This window comes from Alligator sinensis, unplaced genomic scaffold (assembly GCF_000455745.1).
Source record: "Alligator sinensis unplaced genomic scaffold, ASM45574v1 scaffold169_2, whole genome shotgun sequence".
In the NCBI taxonomy this organism is placed as follows: Eukaryota; Metazoa; Chordata; order Crocodylia; family Alligatoridae; genus Alligator; species Alligator sinensis.
This window is the reverse complement of record NW_005842077.1, coordinates 1,967,061-1,988,278: the sequence shown is the minus strand read 5'-3', so window position 1 is coordinate 1,988,278 and position 21,218 is coordinate 1,967,061. Positions and strand designations below refer to the sequence as shown.

General features: G+C 42.1%; 2 protein-coding genes across 4 annotated transcripts in view; one reads left to right on the top strand and one right to left on the bottom strand.

Moving 5' to 3' along the window:
- The window catches only part of MMAA (methylmalonic aciduria (cobalamin deficiency) cblA type), a 39,740-nt gene extending 32,982 nt beyond the window's left edge, over positions 1–6,758 (top strand). For all 3 annotated transcript variants that reach the window (XM_006023719.3, XM_014520017.2, XM_025204323.1), the window contains exon 12: positions 4,977–6,758. The gene's annotated coding sequence lies outside the window, so the exon portion shown is untranslated. The remainder of the gene's footprint in view (positions 1–4,976) is intronic.
- Positions 6,759–6,844: 86 nt separating this feature from the next.
- The window catches only part of ZNF827 (zinc finger protein 827), a 165,888-nt gene continuing 151,514 nt past the window's right edge, over positions 6,845–21,218 (bottom strand). Inside the window, exons 13-15 of the mRNA XM_025204324.1 lie at positions 15,500–15,691; positions 15,241–15,418; positions 6,845–11,049 (exon numbers count right to left, since the gene is read on the bottom strand). Coding sequence (XP_025060109.1) covers positions 10,242–11,049; positions 15,241–15,418; positions 15,500–15,691 — 1,178 coding nt within the window. The 3' untranslated portion in view covers positions 6,845–10,241. The remainder of the gene's footprint in view (positions 11,050–15,240; positions 15,419–15,499; positions 15,692–21,218) is intronic.

Sequence of the window (21,218 nt, the reverse complement as noted above, 5' to 3'; positions counted from 1 at the left end):
GCTAACACCTTTTTGTAAACTTTGTATGAAGTTTTTAGGGAAAGGAGAGGGGAAAGCTACAGAAAGCAAAAAAAAACCCCCTCAAAACACCCCCAAAACAAAACAAACAAAAAGTTCTCATGAACACATGCAAACTGAAATGGAGTTCTGCATTGCTCCAAGGGCCTGAACCAGTTCCTATACAAGACCATGGGAATCCGTCAGTTGACTTCTCTGGAGTGGTTGAAGTTATTTATGTAGATGCATCTGCAAAAAGATGAGTTTATGCCAAATTTCAGATTTATTTATATTGCAGTATAACAGTAACAGAAGGTGGCATTAAAATCTTTACATATGTTTTGCAAGCAGTTAATATTACTCTGGCCTTCCCTAGGCAGGGATATTTCTGTATGAAAATCTATTTGATAATATTTACAATAGCAACAGCTTTATGTGTATTTAAAATACATCCTACAGGAAGTTTCTTTGCATAAATGTAAAAGCTGTTTATGCTCTGCTGCTGTGTGGTTTGATCCATTAGCAAATAATTTAATCCCTGTGGGCCTCAGTTTTTCCTGTATGTAAGATGGGTCTAAAATTGACCACTCTTTTATAAAGTGTTTTGAGTTTTGCAGATGCAAAAAGGCCTAGTGTTAATAAAAGTATCAAGTGAAGTGCCCCAGGGGTCAGTCCTGGGCCAGTTTTGTTCAATATCTACATCAACAACCTGGAAGATGCGATGGAGTACACCTTTAGCAAGTGTGCAGATTACACCAAGTAGGGGGAGTAGTAGATATGCTGGAGGATAGGGCTAGGGTTCAGCAAGACCTTGACAAATTGGAGGATTGGTCCAAAAGAAATCTTATGGGCCACATCTAGGTGAGCGCAGATGTTTGTTTCCTTGGGGAAAAGTAGTGGCACACCTTGTGCCACTGGTAATTGCCCCTGGGTAATGACTGTACCACGCATGCTTTGGTATGTGGCAGGTTACCCTGGGTGTGGAGTAGGGGAGGCTGGGGCCAGCAACTGTGCTGGCCCCAGTAGCCTTACCTGGGGTCCAGTGCTCCTCAGTGAGCTGCAGCCATTGTGTTCCTGCAGCTGGGAGTGTGGCTCCAGCTGGCCAGGCTTTGGTTTTTTGTGGCGCACGCTACTACCACATGCTCCTCCCCGCTTTTTTTTGATGCAGGATTTTTTGACCCCGGGATCTCCCAGGTTCAACCCCCAAGTGCTTCAAGATATGCGAGTGCCTGCAGGTGCACAGATGGGTCTGCAAAGCCATATACTGAACATCTGTGCTCATCTGGACGTGACCATTAGGGTTCAATAAGGACAAATGCAGAATCCTGCACTTAGGACAGAACAATCCCATGCGCTGGTACAGGATGGGGATCAACCAGCTAAACAGCAACTCTGCAGAAGTGGACCTGGGGGCTATAGTGGACAAGAAACTGAATATGAGCCAATAATGTGCCACTGTTGTGAAGCAGGCTAACAGCATCCTGGGCTGCATTAGTAAGAGTACTGCCAGCAAATCGAGGGAAGAGATTATTCCCCTCTTCGGCACTGGTGAGGCCACATCTGGAGTAGTGTCCAGTTTTGCACCCCCCCTGCAGAAAGGATGTAGACAAACTAGAGAGTCCAGAGGAGGACATTGAAACTGAGGGGGCTAGGGCACATGACTTAGGAGGAGAGGCTGAGGGAATGGCTTATTTAGTCTGGAGAAGACTGAGGGGGGAATTTAATGGCAGCCTTCAACAACCTGAAGGGAGGTTCAAAAGAGGCTGGAGCTGGACTGTTCTCAGTGGTGATGGATGACAGAACAAGGAGCAGCGGTCCCAAGTTGCAGTAAGGGAAATTTAGGTTAGATATCAGGAAAAATGTTTTCACGAGGAGGGTAGTAAAGCACTGGAACAGGTTACCCGAGAGGTTGTGGAATCTCCATCTCTGAAGGTTTTCAAGACCTGGCTAGACAAAGCCTTGGCTGGGATGATATAGTTGGGCCACCGTATCAGAGCCTGATTTTCAAGGATGATTGCTCAGCACTTCCTAAACCCAGGCTTCTGTATAGGAGCTGGTCCTGCTTTGAGCAGGGGGTTGGATTAGATGAGCTCCTCAGGTCTCTTCCAACCCTAAATTTCTGGTTCTAAAACATTGAAAAATGACTTCCAGACAGTTTCTAGGGGGTATGAAATCAGCTCTGCAAGATGTTGTTATGAGATGGCCAGAAAGTGTGTGGGGTAAACAATTTCCCTTTCTTTAAAAAAAACAACAAAAAACCCCAAAACAAACAAAAACAAAAAAACCGGATTTCAGTAGTAATTGAAAGCCCTGGAGGAGAGCAACCAACTTGGGCCACCGTATCAGAGCCTGATTTTTCAAGGATGATTGCTCAGCACTTTCTAAAAGTAGGCTTCTGTACAGAGAGGCTCATGCTAGACACTCAAAAATGAAGGCTCCTCAAACCTCACTAGTCACTTAACATTTTGCTGCCAATCTTTTATTAGCCCATAGTCTGGAAGAGGCTGTGCAGGCTTCTGCGTATTGTTCTTTAGCTCTGACCTGAAGGGACTATTTATAGGGTGAGAGGGTAGCTTAATTTCACTGCCAGTCTTTAACCTCCCTGCTGAGACTTGTCAACAAGTGTGCTAATTAGCACTAAATATGATGGCAGTTATAGTAATGTGGACATCTGTTCACCAGGAACAAAATTGATATTTTTAAACCATTATGTGTCTAATGTAGAATACAGCTATGCATACTTAATACCTATATAACAGCAATCTTTTTTTATACTGAACATCAGTATAGGAAGGGATATAAAAAAAAGCAGGTAGTTTTTTGCAATGTTTTGAATATCTTAATTGGAGTGCTGGACTGTTGAGTTCCTGGTGATGGAGATTTTACCAGTGCACAAGTGGAAAATTTGTAAAAAATTATCCCAATACAAATGTTTAAAGCTTCTAAGAACTTTACAGGGCTTTTAGGCTGCTTGTTTGGTCACTTGCAGAATCTTTTTGTCCCAAAGTTGAGTGCGTGGAAATCTGGGGCTGGATGATTAGCTCAGTCCCATTATTATTATTATAAGGAACTAAATGTTGCATTTTAGTTAATATGTCAAAAATGGCCAAGGCAATTTTACACATTCATACAAAGGAACAAGGCCAGGTTCATAAAAGGACTTGGGCGCCCAAGTCCTATCAATGGGCACAGACAGAAGTGATAACTTTTGCCCCACCTGGCCACAGAAAGTGGTTTATAGCTGTGACCAAACACAAGTACATGGCTGTAGACTGCTTAAAAATGGCTGATTGGGCAAAAATGTTGAGCCCTCATTGCATGAGGGTCAGATGAAGACGTTTCAAAACAGTGTCTTCTGTAACTTGGCTGCCTGCCTGCCAGACTCTGAGCTGTTTTCAGAATGGAAGGGAGGAAAGGGTGCGGAGGGAGTTTGGTTCGGGGGTGTTTCAGCCCCTGCTGGAGGGTGGAGTGGGTGAATTGGGGAGAAGCGAGGTTTTCCAATTCACCCCAGCCCCAGCTGGGGAACCCCTAGAACGAGCTGCCCCTGCTGCCCTCCTCCCATTCTGAAAACAGCCAGGGCTGGCAGGGAGCAGGGGCATTGCTAGGGGAAGCTGGCTCCCCCCACAGCTCGGTTCCCCTCTGCCTTGGCACAAACAGTGAACTTGTGTTTGGTCCAGGGGATCACTGTAACTCAGAATGCTTCCTGCAGATTGTTCCGAGGTACAGTGGGGAGCTGCGCTTCTCTCTGTGCCCTAAGTGCCCCTGCAGGCACCCAGGTCCAAATACATATCCTTCAGCCCTCTTCCCCTCCCTCACACTTGGCTTCCTCCTCTTGGAGCAGTTGTACTTTGCCTAAAAGTTAAATATTCATTTAAGAAAATAAAGGGACAGAATATCTCTATGACTTTGGTGGTACAGCTCTGAAAATGAGAGACCTGTGTTCCAGTTGCTGCTTCAATGAATGTTGAAGTAGTTCATGTGGAAGTGGGTAAGGGTTGTGAATCCTGTTTTAGATATAGGTGCCTCTCTATGGCTCAGGGCCTCTGGCTGCTTTACTACTCCATCCAGGTAAAGCACAGACTAACTGCAGACACTTCCTCTGCCTGATGAAGGGTAATTGCACCCAAAAGCTTGCAAAGACTTTTTCCAACTATGGTCTAATAAAAGATATCAGATTTACCCAAAGAACCTCATTTGCTTAAGTCCTAGAGGCACATACTGAAAGCATTATCCCTCTTTCAGCATTTCCTGTTGGTTATCTTAGGCTAAGGGCTGGCAACCTTTTAGCACAGTGGGCCAGGTACTTGTGGCTCAGTTGATACAGCAGGTTGCTGATCTCTTGCCCCTGATCCCATGCTGCTCCAATCTCCTCCCTGCTCTGTACCCTCTTCCACTTACTGGCAGCCATGGTGAACATCGTTTGGAAATAGCAAAATCAGCTGTGAGGGCACAGAATGGGCAGCTTTAAATGGCCACTTGACTGCATCCGCTTTAAATTGGCACCCGTTACCTAATCACATCTTTGTGAGTTGTAACCAAGCTCTTTGTAGACCAGATCTGGCACATTGCTGACCACTGCCTTAGGCAGCTTCCCAGTCAGCACGATGGCTTATATGAATCCCAGTCTTAAGTGTCTGACTTTCTCTAGGCATTACACAGCAGGCTTGGGTGCTAACTTAGACTTCAAAGCATGCCACTGAAATGCTTAAGCTGTTCTGTGGATTTAGCTCCAGGTTCTCCATAAGTTATCAGAGCTCAGTTGACTTCACCAGAACATAAGCTGAGGATGTAGCCCAAACCATATATATGGAAGAAGGGATGAGGCTTAAGTGGAATGATCTCAGGTAAGATTTATGGGAAATATTTCAGAAGATGGCCAGTAAGCAGCTTATCTTCCATCTTTTTGCCAATTTGTGTGCATTAGTATTGTATAACTCAAAGCATAAAGCAAATATGACTTTACTTTTCTTCTGCCGTAGGAACAGCTGCAATGAAGGGACTGAGACAATCTCTCCTTAAACATAACTGATTATGCTACTTTCAGAGCATCAGAAGCAGAAGTACCCTTTGTCCATACAGACTGATGGACAAGTGTGATAAATCATCCTCAGGTTCATAAAAACAGGCTGGTGGGAGGTGCCTAAAGGTTCGTATATATAAGAATAAAAGCAGAATTTTTCCAGATGATTTGAAGTTTAGCTGTCTTGATCTGCACCAAAGATTGCAATGTGCAAGATCATTTATTAGATTAACGTTGGTATATTAAGGATACTTACATGGAACCAATAATGGTTACTTTATCAGTGTGTCAGTATTCTGCTCTAACTTCATTTTAAAGTCAAGCTTCTATTATTTTGATAACCATGACTCTGACCAATATGACTCTTGTTAATTTGTGTCTGACCTTGGACCAACATCGACGTTTCTTTCCTCTTCATATCTCCTGTAGATTTAAATGTCTTAATTACATTAGCCTTTTATTAAACAAATGTTGATCTTTACAAGATGTTGACAAGGCATATGCACTGCATTGTATGAAAGAAAATTCCACTTGTATGTGGAGACTAGACACACAGCTTAGGTCTATGGACTCCACACCAGGGACCATGTGTCTAAATCTTAGGCACTGCAACACCCAAATCCTTTTGTGCCTCAAGTCCTAAGGTACCATTCAGTCTGAATAAGGATGGTAAAATCTGGATGGATAGCAGAATTTCATAGATTTTAAGATGAGAAGGAACCATTATGATAACTTACGTTGATCTAATCTTCCTCTCACTCGCACTGTTTCCTTATAGTTTACCCATAACCAATTATACATAATTGTTCACACTTCCACACAGATATAGGGCTACCCTTTTATCATAAAGGTGTGGTTGTGACAATACTGTTTTCATGCATACATCACCATCATACCGAAGGGTCTTGATACGTTTCACATTCTTTGTAACGTCACATACAATATAGTCAATTTTTGAATCACTGGAAACATGTATTAAAATAAAGCTGTATCTGTGGTAGAAATTGGCTACTACTTAATGGTACTCAGTATTACTCAGTGTTATTTCTAGCAGGAAAAAAAGAACACCACAATTCCCAAACTATGGGTTGTGACCCCATTTGGGTAGGAGTAGGGTCAGGGGACCCATAGAAATTCAGTCACTGCTGAAGGGCATAGAGCAGAAGTGGAGATGTAGTGCAAAAAGGACTGGGAAGTGCTTCTGTATTTAAAAATTAAGTGGGACTTTTTGGAATGAAGCTAAATGTGGCTACAAAGCAAGGATTACATCTTTGCTCTCTGATATTGCCATGTGAGAACAATGACTCAAAAAGGTCAAGCCCTTTCATATCTCATCTGAAAGTTAGCACTTCCAGTCACAAGACTGCACCCCTTAAAAGCATAATGGGGTATTGGCTCATTACCCAATAAAAGGAAAGACAGCTCAACATCATTTCAGGTAGTGTAGACGTGCTCCTCAGGGGTCTTCCATTCAATTACTGAGCAGTTCCCATGCTGCTTTGCTTGTGAGATTATAATAAAAGGCCACATGGCAGGAGGCCAACTATGCAAGGAGGAAGCCTCTTTGTATTTTAATACTTAAAAAAATAAATGATTAATAAATAGATTAATAAAAATAGAAACTGTAACAAACACGCAAAGCTTATTAATGGCTAAAATGGAAGAGAATGTTTTCCTTACCTTTTCTTTTGGATTTGTTACTTCTTTTGCAAAATACTTTTCCTACCAGTATATTAAAAAAAAAATCCTTAAACATTAATTGGTTAAGAAAGGAATAGAAGAGAAAAAACAAAACAAACAAACAAACAAACAAAAAAGAAACCAGAGTTTAGCCAACCTTTTTAATTAGAGTATATTGTACTTCCAAACTGGATACACTAGAAATTGGCAATGCAACATAAGATGCAAAGGAATATACCAGTTACTGTCAAAATGACCCTGTACAGCCTTATAATGCAAAAAGCTTTATACAATACAAATTTTATTAATGTACACAAACCTTGACAGAGTGATATTTGAACATAATACAACATGTAAAAAAATAAAGAGTAAGAAAGAAAGTGCTGAGAACTTTAAATGAATTATTGGATGGAAAAAACAAGTCAAACTTCATTAAAGAATGCATAGTGAAAACAAGTATGAAATTAGCAGAATGGTGATGGGAATTATCAGAACTGTTAGTTTTTAATAGGTAAGGGCTGTCTATAGAGAACATTCCTTTCTTTAGCCTTGAACTGCTCACCCGGTATTGTACACGCAAGGGCTCTGATAAATACTGTCTATTTTTCTTAAAAAAATAAAAACCTCCAAACACACCTTTCCTCACTCTGAAAACTTGTATAACTTACCAGAAAGAATTAAATGTCTCTTTCCAAAGTGCTAAACAAAATTGCCATTAAACATTACTGTGTCACTTGAATACAGGTAGAGTGAAGATTTGTTAAACACGTGGCATTAATATGTTGACAGTTCCATAACACTCATTCTTGGACGTCCCAGCCCTGTTTATTTTGCAGTTTGGTTTATATTGCAGCTTCTTTTCTCCTACACATCTGTAGTTTCTCTGTTGGTGCTCAAATGTTCTTTTTGTGTTTAAAGGATGCTTTCCGTAATAGAATGGGCTCAAACCCTGCAAATGTATCTGCTGAACTCCTGTTTGCCTAATTCGTATGCTAAAGGTTACTCAGTTTGTAACAGTTGTTAGTTTGAATGACCTACTACTAGAGAGCTCAGCTCCAGCATTTTCTATTCTGTTAATACTACTGATGAAGTTGATGGACGTTCTGAAGGGGTAAAGAATGATAAACAGGACCCTGAGTTGAGTGCATTAACTATCAAGAGATTTCTACAGGATTTGGAATAGGTGACTTTTCTTAATAGCTCAGCTAGAATAGCAACATGCTCATTAGGACAACCTATCTGCTGGAGCTTAATTGGATAGGAAATCTTGTCATTGTTATTTTAAAACTGTTACGGTACAAGCAGCTCATAGTTTAGGCTCTCCTCTGTGTTTCTGCACAGTAAACAGCTTCCAGTATCTTAACATTGGTGCACAGGGGAGTATTTCCTTCACAAGACTTCAGAGGACAGTTTTCTAATGACAATAGGAAATGGTTGGCCTGGAACAGTGCATTGGAACAGTATTAAATCCTTTAAGCTTAGTTGTAAGTTTTCACGTCCTTTTAAATCATCATTTAGGAAAAGGCTTTCATACAAGCTGAATTTTAAGCACAATGGAAGTTAAGCATGTTACAGTGAAGAATATGGCTAATGTCCCTTTCTTCATAAGCATGCCTTCTTGAATTAGGGCTTAATTTTGATACTGTCATAACCAATCAATCAGATACAAAGTCCACAGTCCACTGAAGTTGATAGGCCTCTACTCATTAACTCCAATGGACTTTGAATTAAGACCCTTAAAATGTATACAAGATAAAGAATGCTTTCAAGGGAGGGAATAATATGAGGGTACCAAAATAAATCCAATTTGGGCAACCTTTCTTAATGGCTTAGTTGGGAGGCACCCTGAGGAAAACTAGTCAGAACTCTGTATACCTGATGGAACATAAAGAACCCGACCCAATTCCAAGATGGAACACAACAAAACACAATATGAAAGCATTCCTGTATGTCGAATGACCCTAAGCGATGAGTACATTTTAAAGATTTTTGTATTTTTTTATAACTTCCATTTTCAAGAAAAAACATCTTTTACTCATGACCTTTCTCCTTGTTTTGCACTAGAAATTACGTTGTCTTAAGAAATACAAATCTATTAACATTCCGCCAAGACTTTTTCTTCTTTTAAGATCGTTGCTTGCATTTCAAGATTAACAAAGGTTCTGCAACCAATCCGCGTTTGCTTCTTACTGCAATAAAGTGCTACATATAAAGTTGTCATTTTAATGACCACAAAGTAAGAGCATTAAATAAGTATAAAGTTAGCCTTCTAGCAGTGTACACTCTATCAGCTTTTAACAAAAGGGAATAAAGTATTACTAAATAACATGAAGGATAATATTGGTAGGACCATGGAATCTGCAAGTACAATTGAAATAGAGGATATATATAAAAAAGGAGATCTGTCTGATTAAACAGCACCTTTTCATAGCTTTATATTTCAAAGAAACTGCCGGTACCTCTTCAAATATATAGTCTGATATTACTTCATCCTACAGAAGAAACATTTTTCTTCTTTTTTTTCGCAAGTGAGAAACAAACTAGTGCAAGACTAAAGCACTGTGCAAAACTGCCTTTTTTTTTTTAGTCTGAGCATTTATACCCAGAATTTACCATACCCCCCATTTTTAATCCCCTTTGCTGGATTTAACCACCATAGAATTCTAGTTATGCAAGTTGTTCCTGCAAACTAAAGGTATCCACTGTATTAATACAGCGTGTGTGTGTGAGTCTGTGTGTATATATGTATTATATATATTTATTTATATGCCCTTTTAAAACAAAAGATGCATGGACCAGACCCTGAGCTTTGTTACACCAGTGTAACAGTTAAGGAACTGGCCCTATGTGTGTATACACACACATTTCATTTTCATACTCTCATCTTACAGTGCTGAAAGTAATTTCCTCCAGATCTGTTCCACCTTCATCCCCAAATCTTTACAATGGATGATCTGAGGACAAGGCACAAAGTATGCAATGGGAAACTGCACGCAGCACTGAAATAATATATCAATCCTCACTGAACCAAGCATTGCTCTCTCCACAACCCTACAGAGTTCTGGGAAGAGGCAGAAGGAAAAGGGGGCAAGTATGGAAAAAGGGAACATTTTAATAATTATTAAATTAGCCAGATACAAAGGATGTGCAAAAGCAATGTCATGGCACACAACAGACTTTCTCACACTCATTCTCTCTCTCTCTCTCTCTCTCACACACCAAAAATAAAATGCATCAACATGTAATTTTACAAGTGCTGATTGCCGTTAAGGACACTCTTGTTCAGTTTAACAAGACAAAATAGTTTTTTAGATAAGAGTACTGGGAACATGCCTCTGAAGGTAGAAATATGCAGTAGGTTGCCTCTCTGAAGATTTAATAAAGCAGCTTTCATGTCAATGCAATAAGTATACACACAGAGCCATTTTCTAAACCTTACTAATGATATATAGTACAAGTGTTCATACCTCTTCGGTCTATATTTTGCAGCAATGTATACCTGCTGGGTTTGTTGGGGTATTTTTGGTACAGAATGTAACTGTCTTCAGACAGTTTCTGCCCTTTCTGTTAGTCCAAGGTAGGCGAGGAAGGAGTGTTTCGGCGAGGTGGCACCTGCAGGTGCAGTCTGAGGTCTGGGTGGATGGAATGTGACATCAAAGTGGTTCTTGGGGAAGAACATTGTTAAGGGAATGAGGTGGGCAAAATCAGAATTCCAATATTTATCCAAGCACAGAGAAGTGCCGTTTATGGCCAAGGCCTTGACTGCCAAGTTTGGCTCTCCACCGCTGCTGTGTGCAGCTGACATGGCCACTGTTTGCAGAGCCTGGGAGGCAGACATGACTGAGAGGGGTGACAAGAGGTTTCTGGAGCTATTGACTGTGAGAAGAGGGCTGGCTTCCTTGGAGTTTGAATACTGGCCCTTCTTCTCCTCTTCGGCACAGTCCCCATTCTGGTGCTTCTTCACGTGGCGGCTGAAGACAAAAGGGTGGGTAGTCTTGAACAGGCACTCGTCGCAGCTGAAAGTCTGACGTGGAGCATGCTTCAGTTTCTTGTGCAAGTTGAGATTGTCTTTGCGTTTGCAGCTGTAGCTGCACTGGTCACAGTGAAAAGGGCGCTCACCGGTGTGGACACGTACGTGCTCTATTAGCTTGTTGGCGGTCTTTGACAGATAACCACACTGGTCACACTTGTAATGGTTGCCGAGGCGATGTTCCCGGATGTGCATTTCCAGCTCCAGCTGATTTGCTTTCACTGTCTGGCAAATCCGACACTTGTACTCCATCTTGTAGTGGGTCTTCAGATGGCATTCCATTGCTGCAGGGCGGTTGGTGGAGTAAATGCAGAACGGGCACCTAGCAAAACAACAAGACCCAGGAAAAGGCAAACATTCAAGTTCTGAAGATAATTCTTTCTTCAAACTTTCCTCCACCCTTTTTAATGCATGAATGGTTCTGGTTTATTTTAACCCCTTTTTACTATAACTATGGGCAAAACCATGATTTTTCAGCACTTTGTAGCATATTTAGCTCATCTTATCATTTGGCTCTACAAAAACGTAAGTGTGCTGATACATTATAAACTTATTCCTAGGAAAATCTTGACACCACTCATGGCTGTATGCACCTAATCTAATGACTCGTCTACCCAGGAAATTTAATACACAGAAATGCTGGATGTGAATTTACAGCAGAGACACGTGTAGAGCAGACAGACTGGTTGTGTGTGAGGAAGCTTATTTTAATTTCAGGCCACTTCTTGCTGGAAAGCAAGTTTGTGCAGCTATGCATAACAGTGTCCACTTACGTAAAGAAAGAATAAACTTGTGCTATGCCACGCAAAACACAAACAGAAGGAGAATGCTGGGAAATCCTTTCAAGGATAAACTTGGAATACACTTGAAAGAAACAGCAGCAAATAGTCTGCTGGAAAGATTTCCTGTCCACTGAGTAATATTCTGTTCGCCAATAACTGGTCTTTTCCCAGATGACTGTATTACCCTGCTATCTTGGAACTGAAGTCAAAGCTCAGCACAAACTGTGGTGAAGTTAGTAACCACTGGCACTGGACACAAGCTCTTTTTGGGCAACTGGTTTAAGTAAGTTGCCAGAGGCCCAAGCTCTTCCCTTAACATCTCTGATATAAAGATCAGAAGAGAAGTGGGGTTGGGAGATGGGTTTATAACAATCTGTGCAAAGAACTACAATTTCTGGTAAGTACATTTTCTTCTCTGAGTATAGCCGGCAGAGAGACTCATTTCTGAGGGGTGAACTAGTCATACCAACTCAGCAGAGGTGGGTGTAACAGGCTGGCATGGTTTGCCTGCCAGTAATGCACCCTGATGCCAGATGTTGATGTTGTTTGGGAATCTTTAGTGAGTTGGCAGAATCCACTAGAGGAACTTGCTGATTACTCCACAATAATGGGAGTAATCAATGGGAATGGGTCCCCAGAGAAAGAAAGAGGAGGGTCTACACTAGACTCTTGGCAGAGGAGTCTGGAAAGAGAAATCCTTAGATAGTCCTCATCTGGGAGAAAACCCAAGCTAAACTTGTATCTTAAGGTTAATTTCTCCATCCATAATACCAAAATATAGAAAGGGGGTCAATTTTGACTATTTAGTATGGGACTGGAGTTGAAAGCAGACTGGAAAAGACATCTGCATGTGGAGGCGCTGATTATTTAAAACAAAGATTATAGAACCATTCTGCTCTTGACCTGGCTGCCAAGCTAAAAAAAAAAAGTAATATTAAGTAAAGGTATTACTAGGGCTCCAGATTGTACCCTTACAGCTCTCACCAGTTTGTGTTGATCTGCTTTCACTGTCTGGCTACCTAACATTTGTACTTTAGCATTTAAGATAACCTCTGAGCAGAGATCATCTCTTCCCTAGACTTGTGTCCATTTGCCACAAATGGTCTAGGAGATATACACAGCTTTAATTTTTATCTAGATGGTTACCAAGAGACACTTAAAACATAGAGAGAATAACAACTAGGAAAAGGACAGACTGAGTGTAGCAACAATAATTTTTGATTTTTAAAAGCACTCTGATCCAAAGAGGCAGCCCTGCACAGAGGATGCTAAAGCAATTAACAGTACCAGAGCAAGGGAGCAGATGTCAAGACATCACACATACCTACCTCTCTTGGTGCTAACTCCTCTTTGGATCAGAATCTTAGATTTTGCTCTGGAGCTGGGTAGGAACAGGAAGAACGATGGAAGAGTTTTCTGGTCTTTCTCCAAATCCTCAATGGTCATCAGGAGGCAGAAAAATACAATTCTACTTGATCCTTAGATCTCTTTGGGCCTTTTTATTAGATCCAGCCCTCAATCTGCCTCTAGCTTGAGCAACTGAAAGAAGGGCAAGGAGATGACTTAGCTGTACTGCTAGAGCTAGACTGAGAAGCCTTCAAAGTCTTCCCATTACCTTTCAGGGTATAGGGGATAGCTTCAATGCTGATCACACCCAAGCAGAATAAGCAACTAGTGTAAGTGTCTAAGACAACTATCTCATTCTTGCAAGCTATGTACTTTTAAATCTGATTTTCTCTCCAGATTCAGTCACCACATCAGAACTGAACAGAGACCCTAAATAATGGATCTATTGAGCTGGATAGAAGAGTCAGTTGGCTGATGGAAAAAATCCACAAAGTGCAGTGCACAGATTTAGTCAAAACTAAAATCCTGTGCTGGTGCAGCAAAAGAAGACACTTGCAGAAGTTCTGATGTGTTGACGCTCACCCTGGGTTGAACTGCTTCCAATCTCAGTGCCTGCAGTGGTTGGAACAGAGACTTGGGGCAAGGGTATTATAACATGTTATACAGATTATTTGGCTTACTACAGAGCAAGCAGGGAGCCCCCAGCAGTCACTGCTTGGCCCCAAGGCCATACATGTGCTCTAGAAACTGAGAATTATGTAAAACGTTCTTAAAGGACAACTCCTATTTCTTAAGACCAATGAAATGTTCTTAAAAGGGAGAATGGTGAAAGGAGAGGACAAGTTGCAATTTAATGCAGTAACCTAATGCCCAGGGTTGACACAGAAACACCTACATAAATCTGGACTTCCCTGAGACAATTCTGAAATCCTTGCACTACCCTGAACTACAGCACAAAATATTGTATTATCTACAATATGAACAGGAAATACAATACAAGCAGTTCCATCACAGAGAACTAATGTAGACATCTGCAGTCTGTTACATTTTAAGGACATTTCTGTGACCCCTGCTTGGTTTCTCTATTGCAGTTCAGCCAAAGACAGACTTTCTCTGACTCGTACTATTAAAATTATCCTTTCAAGCAAATTAATTCATTCACATGGTCAGAAAAATACTGCTCTGACGGAGGGTATCATGATATTTTGATGCCTTCATTTACCAGTCACATTATAATTTATAGAGTAATTAAGGCTGATGGCTATTCAGTAATTTATAAATTATATTGTACTGTATGGCTCGAGGATATGTGTACGTAAGTGAGTAGCTAAACCATGCAGTACCTTCCCTGTTACATCTACAGAGAATACAACTTTAATAAATAATGAAGCAAAAAGGACTAAAGCATCAGGGTATTTGATACTCCAGCAGGCAAATCAACAAAAATACCCAGAGATGATAACAATACTGCAGTGGAGAAAACCCAAACCAAAATACTCTACAAAATTTACTGATGCAGCTGCAAACTAAGGATGTTTCTTGAGGTATTAAGATAAAATAGAACAGGGACCTACTGTTTGACTTTCTCTCAATTCCAAAAAATATTTGAAGAGAAACAAAAATAAAGAGAGCCCCACAGAAGGGTTTAGAGATTATTTTACTCCAGTATGGAAACAAAAACAGGAAGAATTTTTAATGATTACCAGTGAGGACTGACATTGCATTAGGTGCTGAAAAGGCTGATGAATAATTGAGAAAGTTGACTTTTAAGAAGATATTTTGTGTTTTGTTACTTCAACAAAAAGTTTATACACTGTTGATCTCAGGGTGAAGAGTTTTGTAAATGCTTGGCCTGAACTTCTTATATTATTTTTTTCTTCTGAAAACCAGGTTACAAGCTACCTGAAAGAAATGGCCATCCTTTGCATTTATGGCTTCCTATGGCCACTGCTTTCAAACTCAGTTCTAAACTCCCCTTGCTGGGATGCCTCCAAAAATAGAGATAATTTAGGCTGCTGGGTCCTTGAACTCTCCTGTCTGTCCTCTCTTGTCTGATATTAAGGTTTCAGTCTCTTTGGGGGCAGTGACTGTTTTTTTTTATCTAGTCTGTGCAGCAACTATTCTGTTGGGATCTTGGTCCATGACATGGCACCCTAAGCTTCATCATTATCATAAAAATAATAATAAACTACATAGAGCCAAAGATATTGGGATTGTGTTAACTACATAAAAGTATAAATGACAGCCCCTTACTCTGGATCATAGGCCTTACTTTGGATCATAGGATCTCAACTCACTCCTTTTAATGTATGTCCCCCAAAGTTTATCCCCGTGGTATTAGAGGTGCTTAACACAGTAAAAGTTTGTGTACTTGCTTTCCTTACTTGAGCCCACCAGTGGGGACAGTGTGGCATTTCTTGTGCTCCAATAACTGCTCAGGTGTCTTCATGAACTTATGGCACACGTCACACTCGAACATCCGTGTGATCAGGTGGATTTGCAAATGGCGCTCAAACATGTTCTTTGTTTTGCAGACAAAGTTACAAAAAACACATTCAAAGCCTGAAAATGAAAAAAGAAGGATACATGGCAAAGTTTATCCCGTTTGCTCGTATGCAAAAAGGCAGCCTGTCTTTCTTTTACCTTTCTCTGACTTCTCTTCTATGTTCAATGAGGTCTGGCTACCAGGCACTAAGGAAATGACTACCAGATTGTTCGAACCCTTGTTTTTCTGGGCGATATCTGCATCTTCTTTGCTGTTGGCAGAATCACTAAGTGCTGACAAGGAAGATGAAGAAGGGCTGTTTGATTCACTGGGTGTCTTCCTCTCTTCAGCTGGAAAACAAGAATAGAAGTCCACTTACTGGTTGCTATATGGAGAAGAACTCCATCATTGTAATACAGCTCCAGTTATCCTATGTTTTCTTAGTTCCAGGAAGAAGTGACTTGTATTAAAAGCAGAAGGAAAAAAATTACTTTTTAACTCACTTCTGGGCAAGTGAGCTTGCTCTGTAAGTATCATGGTTACTTTGCCTTCCTTCCTATTACAAGAAGTTATAACAGCACACCTATCAATTTGTCCACAGGGGAAGTAAGAAGGGAATACATAATTTTGCCCGCAACCAGCTTGAGAAAGACCCAAGCAGAAATCAGTCACTTTGTAAATGTTCGAAGCTCCTGTAAAACTTTTGCTTTTTGTTCACCTCAGGGCTTAGGAATATGGGTACTTCATCATTGTTTCAGCTAAGCCTTTTCTAACTCACTTTGTGGGCTCTTTGTGTTCATTTTGGAGATGAAATCAAGGAGGAAAAAAATCAAACTAGTTGTCCCAGTCACTTAGTATAGTTCCATAGTAATTTGAGTCTTTCCCACAACCTTTCTCTCTGATTACCACTTGTGCTGTCTGGGCAGTGCTAATTTTTCTTTCATCAATGCTCCAGACTGCTCCAAGACATCGGAGGCAAGAGATGGAACCATAAGCGCTTACAAAGAGTTAGTCCTGCTGGCAGGAGTAAACAGACAAGGAGCTCAAGTCATCCCTGGTGTCAAGCCACTAATGGATTTGACATCTGGAGTAAGAGAGAAGAAAGATCAAAGTCTTGTTGTGTGTGTATTATTATAAAAAGCTCTCTGCACCACTGTTCTGGGGTTAATATGCCAGGCTCTAGATTTTAAAAGGTATTTAGGTGCCTAAAAAAAACCTCTTGTGAAATTTTCAAAAGCACTAATTTGCATTGATTTCATCTGCATCTTCATCCAACTATTTTAAAAATGGCTCTTTGTGTTTAGACGTTAGTGCATTTAGAGTGTACTACTGTATCACTGTCATCAACAGGGCACAGCCAATTCTTTCTGGGATAATTCTGGAAAATCCAGACATTTATGTAATAGTGAGACTATTCAAAAAGACGGCACGAATAGACTTTCATGGGAATGACTGCAAAAGGTTATTACTTGAATCCAAGACCAAGATGACCCTGAATTTGAGACGACCCTGCACAATTAGTTTCTATACGTAGACAATATATAAATTTGTTATAATTTCCCAGGTACAGAATCTAATTTTTGGAGGGTCAACTAAAATTCATCCCCCACCCTCACTGCTGCAGCAGGGAAAGCAGTGGCAGGGGGGGCAGGGAGTAGGGGCGGCACATGGTAGAGGGGACAGACAGCAGAAGGGGTCAAATAGCTTGACCCCTGCCCACTGCCCCTCACCAGCTTGCTGCTGTTGCCTGCCTCCTGCAACCTGCCCTCCCTTCTGCCTGCTCCCTTGTGCCTGTCCTCAGCTGCCTCTTACCACCACCCCTCTAGCCCTTGAGCCCTCACACCCTCTTCTCCCCAGCAGCCTCTGTCCCCCTACTCCTTATCTTGGCTCCAGTCTTGCTCCAGCCTGGGGCATGGAGTATGTGATTGCTCCAGCTCCAGCCTGTCTTGGTAGCAGCTGTGGCAGTGGCAGCTCTGACCAGGTCATGGAGCTGGAACTGCCACACTGTTGCCACTGCCAAACCAGGCTTGGGCTGGAGCAAGGCCAGAGCCTACGAGACCCAGAGCAAGGGTTAGTGCCCGGGGTGGGGGGGGAAGCGGCAGCGATGAGCTGTATGTAAAACAGAATCTTACTTAAAAAAAAAACGTAAATCTTGTGCATGTGATTGATAATGGTTAACTAAAGTCTAAGCAGAGTTAGTACTGGTTCAAGTTAAAATGGAAGCAGTGTGCCAATAGAATTTGCTGAAGACAGAAAATTGTCAATACAGAGAACCAAAATATCCTATAAGTAGGAGCAGATGACCCCAAGAACTTAAGTAATAAAAGTGGAATGAAATGTAACAGTATGACGTATATAAGCTTTAGTTTAAAGCTCCCCACTATTTTTCAGTGCGGGGACACTGATACATATGATGCTCTGGGTGCTTGAATTAGCATGGCTCTCAGAGCTGCGCTAATTAAGCACCCCCCACCTGCCAGAGCATGTCTATAAATGCTCCAAAAGTCTTACACACTGGGGATTTATTATTTGGTATTGATAGAGGAAAAACCTGAGTGCGCAAGTTGAACAAGGGCAGTTATGAGCCACCAGTGTGATGGCAAATATGCAAAGCAGTATCAAGCAGGTACTTCCAGTAGAGACACAAGAAGTCATAGTGCCATGGTACAAGACACTTGTGAGATTATATCTGGAATAAACTGTATAATTTTGGTCACCCAGGTTCAAGAAAGATTCATTCAAACTGGAACAGGTGCAGAGAAGGGCTTTTAAGATATGGGTAGGCAACTCCCAGCACGGGTGCCAGAGCATGGCACATGAAGGCATTTTGCTTGACACGCACGCCTCGGGGAGGATGGCAGGGAAGGGGTCAGGGCTGCGCTGTCACAACAAGGATCGGGCCCCTTGTAGCTCAGCTGCTGTCCACCCTGGCACGCCAACATCTTATAAGTTGAGGTTGAGGGTGTTTTTGGTACTGTGCCCAAAAATGTTGCTGACCCCTGTTTTAAGATATCAGGTGAATGGAGAATCTGTCTGAGGAGAAAAAACTAAGAGATCATAGCTTGTTTGGCTTAGCAAAATGGAAGTTGAGAGGAAACCTGATTTCTATAAATACATCAGTGGGGTAAATGGCAGGACAAGAGAGCGGCTACTTAACTTAATGAATAATGCTGGCAAAAAAGCAAGCAGTTCTAAACTGGCCATGAATAAATTTATCCTAGGAGTTAAATGGTCTCTAACAGAACTGTGAAGTTCTGGAACAGCTTTCTAATAGGAAGACTGGGGACAAATAACCTAATAGTTTCAAGACTGAGATTAATAACTGTATACATGGAATTATAAAATGTGACTTCCTGTAACAGTAGGGGACTAGCCAATCACCTTGAGCCCTATGTTCCCACGCTAAACACGGGACGCAAATATATGCTGGATCAACACCTGAATAGCTGAATCCAGCAAAATGAATGGAGAGTGCTTTTTCACAACAGAGGCACTGAAAGACAATAAGCTACCCAGGAATATTTGTAGGCAGCATATTATTTTTAAAGGCAAAGAACCTGCCACAATATGTAATGGTTCAGTCTTGTTCAGCATTGTCCTTTGCCTTTTCAGCCACATAAGTACCTCTTAAACATATGGCTAATATGCACTATTTGACTATTACCTTCTTTCCTGTTACGGATTAAATGGTGATATCATTACTCAGGAACAGTGTTCAGAATAATGGACAGCTGTGTAAAATTAAGGCCTTCTGAACATCTGTACCATGAGCATCACTTACTAAACCCAAATGAGAAAGTTCAAAGCAGAGTGACTCATTAAAGAAATATCTTTTTTTTTTCACCTAGTACAAAGACCCGCAGAGCTCAAATATGCCAACGTCTGATTCTTGGATACTCACTTATTAAAGATAATTTACACACGAGATCTGATATTATTTTTTAAAACTGAATGTGTGCTAAAGGGGCTGCAGTTCCCCCTGAAACACTGCCAGAACTAAGGTCTGATAGAGAACTACTTTAAGACTGCTCTCTAGCAGGACAGACGAAGGTTTGGGATGAAATGTTGCAAGGAGGGAGCCATAAAATATACAACTGAAAATAAGGACTTGTAAATAGAAGTGGGCAATTTTTTTTTCAGAAAAGAATGCAGACAAACAACACCAAAATACCTAAGGAATTCTTGCCAGATTTACCCATTTGGTTGTTCTGAGAACACCTGAAGTTCTTTTAAAAGGGTCCATTCATTTCACTTCTACATTTTCTAATTTGAAGTGACTTTTCTTTGAATTTATTAACAAATAATAAACATAAATGTTCAGAATCAGCAGAAAATAAAACCCCAAACCACATTTCATTTGGGATCAAAATAAACATTTTGTCAGACCCTCCATGGAAAAATAAAAAAACAGTTATTTTTAGAACTCTACCTGGAACCTTTTCTAAATATGTTGAGAGTTAGAGACACATTGGAATACATAAGGCAGTTTCTGAATTTGCATTTCTGAAGGTCCACACTGGGTTGCAGAACACCAAAGCAAATTCATTTTATTAGCCTCAAATTTTAAAACAGAAGCCAGTGGTCCCCGTACAAAAATGCACATACAATTTCATGCCTGCATATTGTTGAGTTGCATATACACACCGGATAAATTCCCAAACAAACTGCTATTTAGACCCTATCTACCTACTTGTGTTTACAAGTATCAGATCTGCCCCCTGGTTTTGGATCTTAAGTTGTTACAAGGTGGGCCCAAATTCTTCAGTAACAATACAAACCATGGATAGGGAGAATGATAGAGAGCTAGCAGAAGTGAGAAAGGTAGAAAACTTGGTCTGTGGCTTAATGATCTACCTAGTGAACAAAAAAATTGCAGAAGTATTTCCTAATTTAGCCCCTGCCAGACTAAGTCGATCTTAGTCTGGCAGGGGCTAAGTGCGTGTGTGCTCAGTCCTCACCCAGACTTAAAATCGACTGTCAGAGGCTCCACAATCGGAAGTGGCAGGATGCACATGCAGAAGGGCCAGGACACAGTCCAGGAGCAGTGGGACAGCAGTGGAACGCACATAGCTGGGCTCAGCTGTGCCCCCTGCCACTGGGACTGGGCCAGATGAGTGGGGTGATTCCACTCCACACCCTACCACACTATGATGAGGGAGGGAGTGAGGCAGGGGACGGGCCCCAGCCGGGCCAGGGGAGGGTCAGAGCCCAGGCAGCTTGTCCAGGGGTGCAGGGGGGCTCCTGCACTGCACACACCCCGGCGGAGGCCCAGGAGCCACGTGCCCTCCTGATCTGTGCATGGGGCAGAGGCGGCTGCCACTACACACTGGGCTTTGCACCTCAAGCTCTGTGCACAGATCGGGGGAACATGTGCCCCCCAGGCCACCGCCGGGGTGTGTGCAGGAGTCCCCCTGTGCACCTGGATGAGCCGCCTGGGCTCTGACCCTCCCCTCCCCTGGCTCAGCCCAGGCCCTCCCCAGGCTTCCAGCGGCTGCAGCAGGGGTGGGGAGAGGCACGTGCACAGCGGTGAGGGGGAGAGTGGAGCAGGAGCCGGCACTGCCCAGTCAGGGTGGGTGCAGGACAGAGCCACGAGCGGCTTGTCTGGGGGGCATGGGTGGGTGGGGGCCCAGGAGGGGTGGACACAGGGATGGGGGGGGGGCTATGGCAAATTTTCAGGTGCCTGCAGCCCTACGCCATGGCCCTGCTCATAGCGCTACTGCTGCCGCCCAGCCCGAGAACCATGTGGCCAAAAAGCATGCCCCCAGCCCGCCTCGCCCTGTGTGCAGATCTGGGGGCACGTGTGCCCCATGTCCTCCCAGGCTGCATGGCCCCCCTCCCCTCATTCCCCAGATCAGGCACTGGCAGCTCCATCCTGCA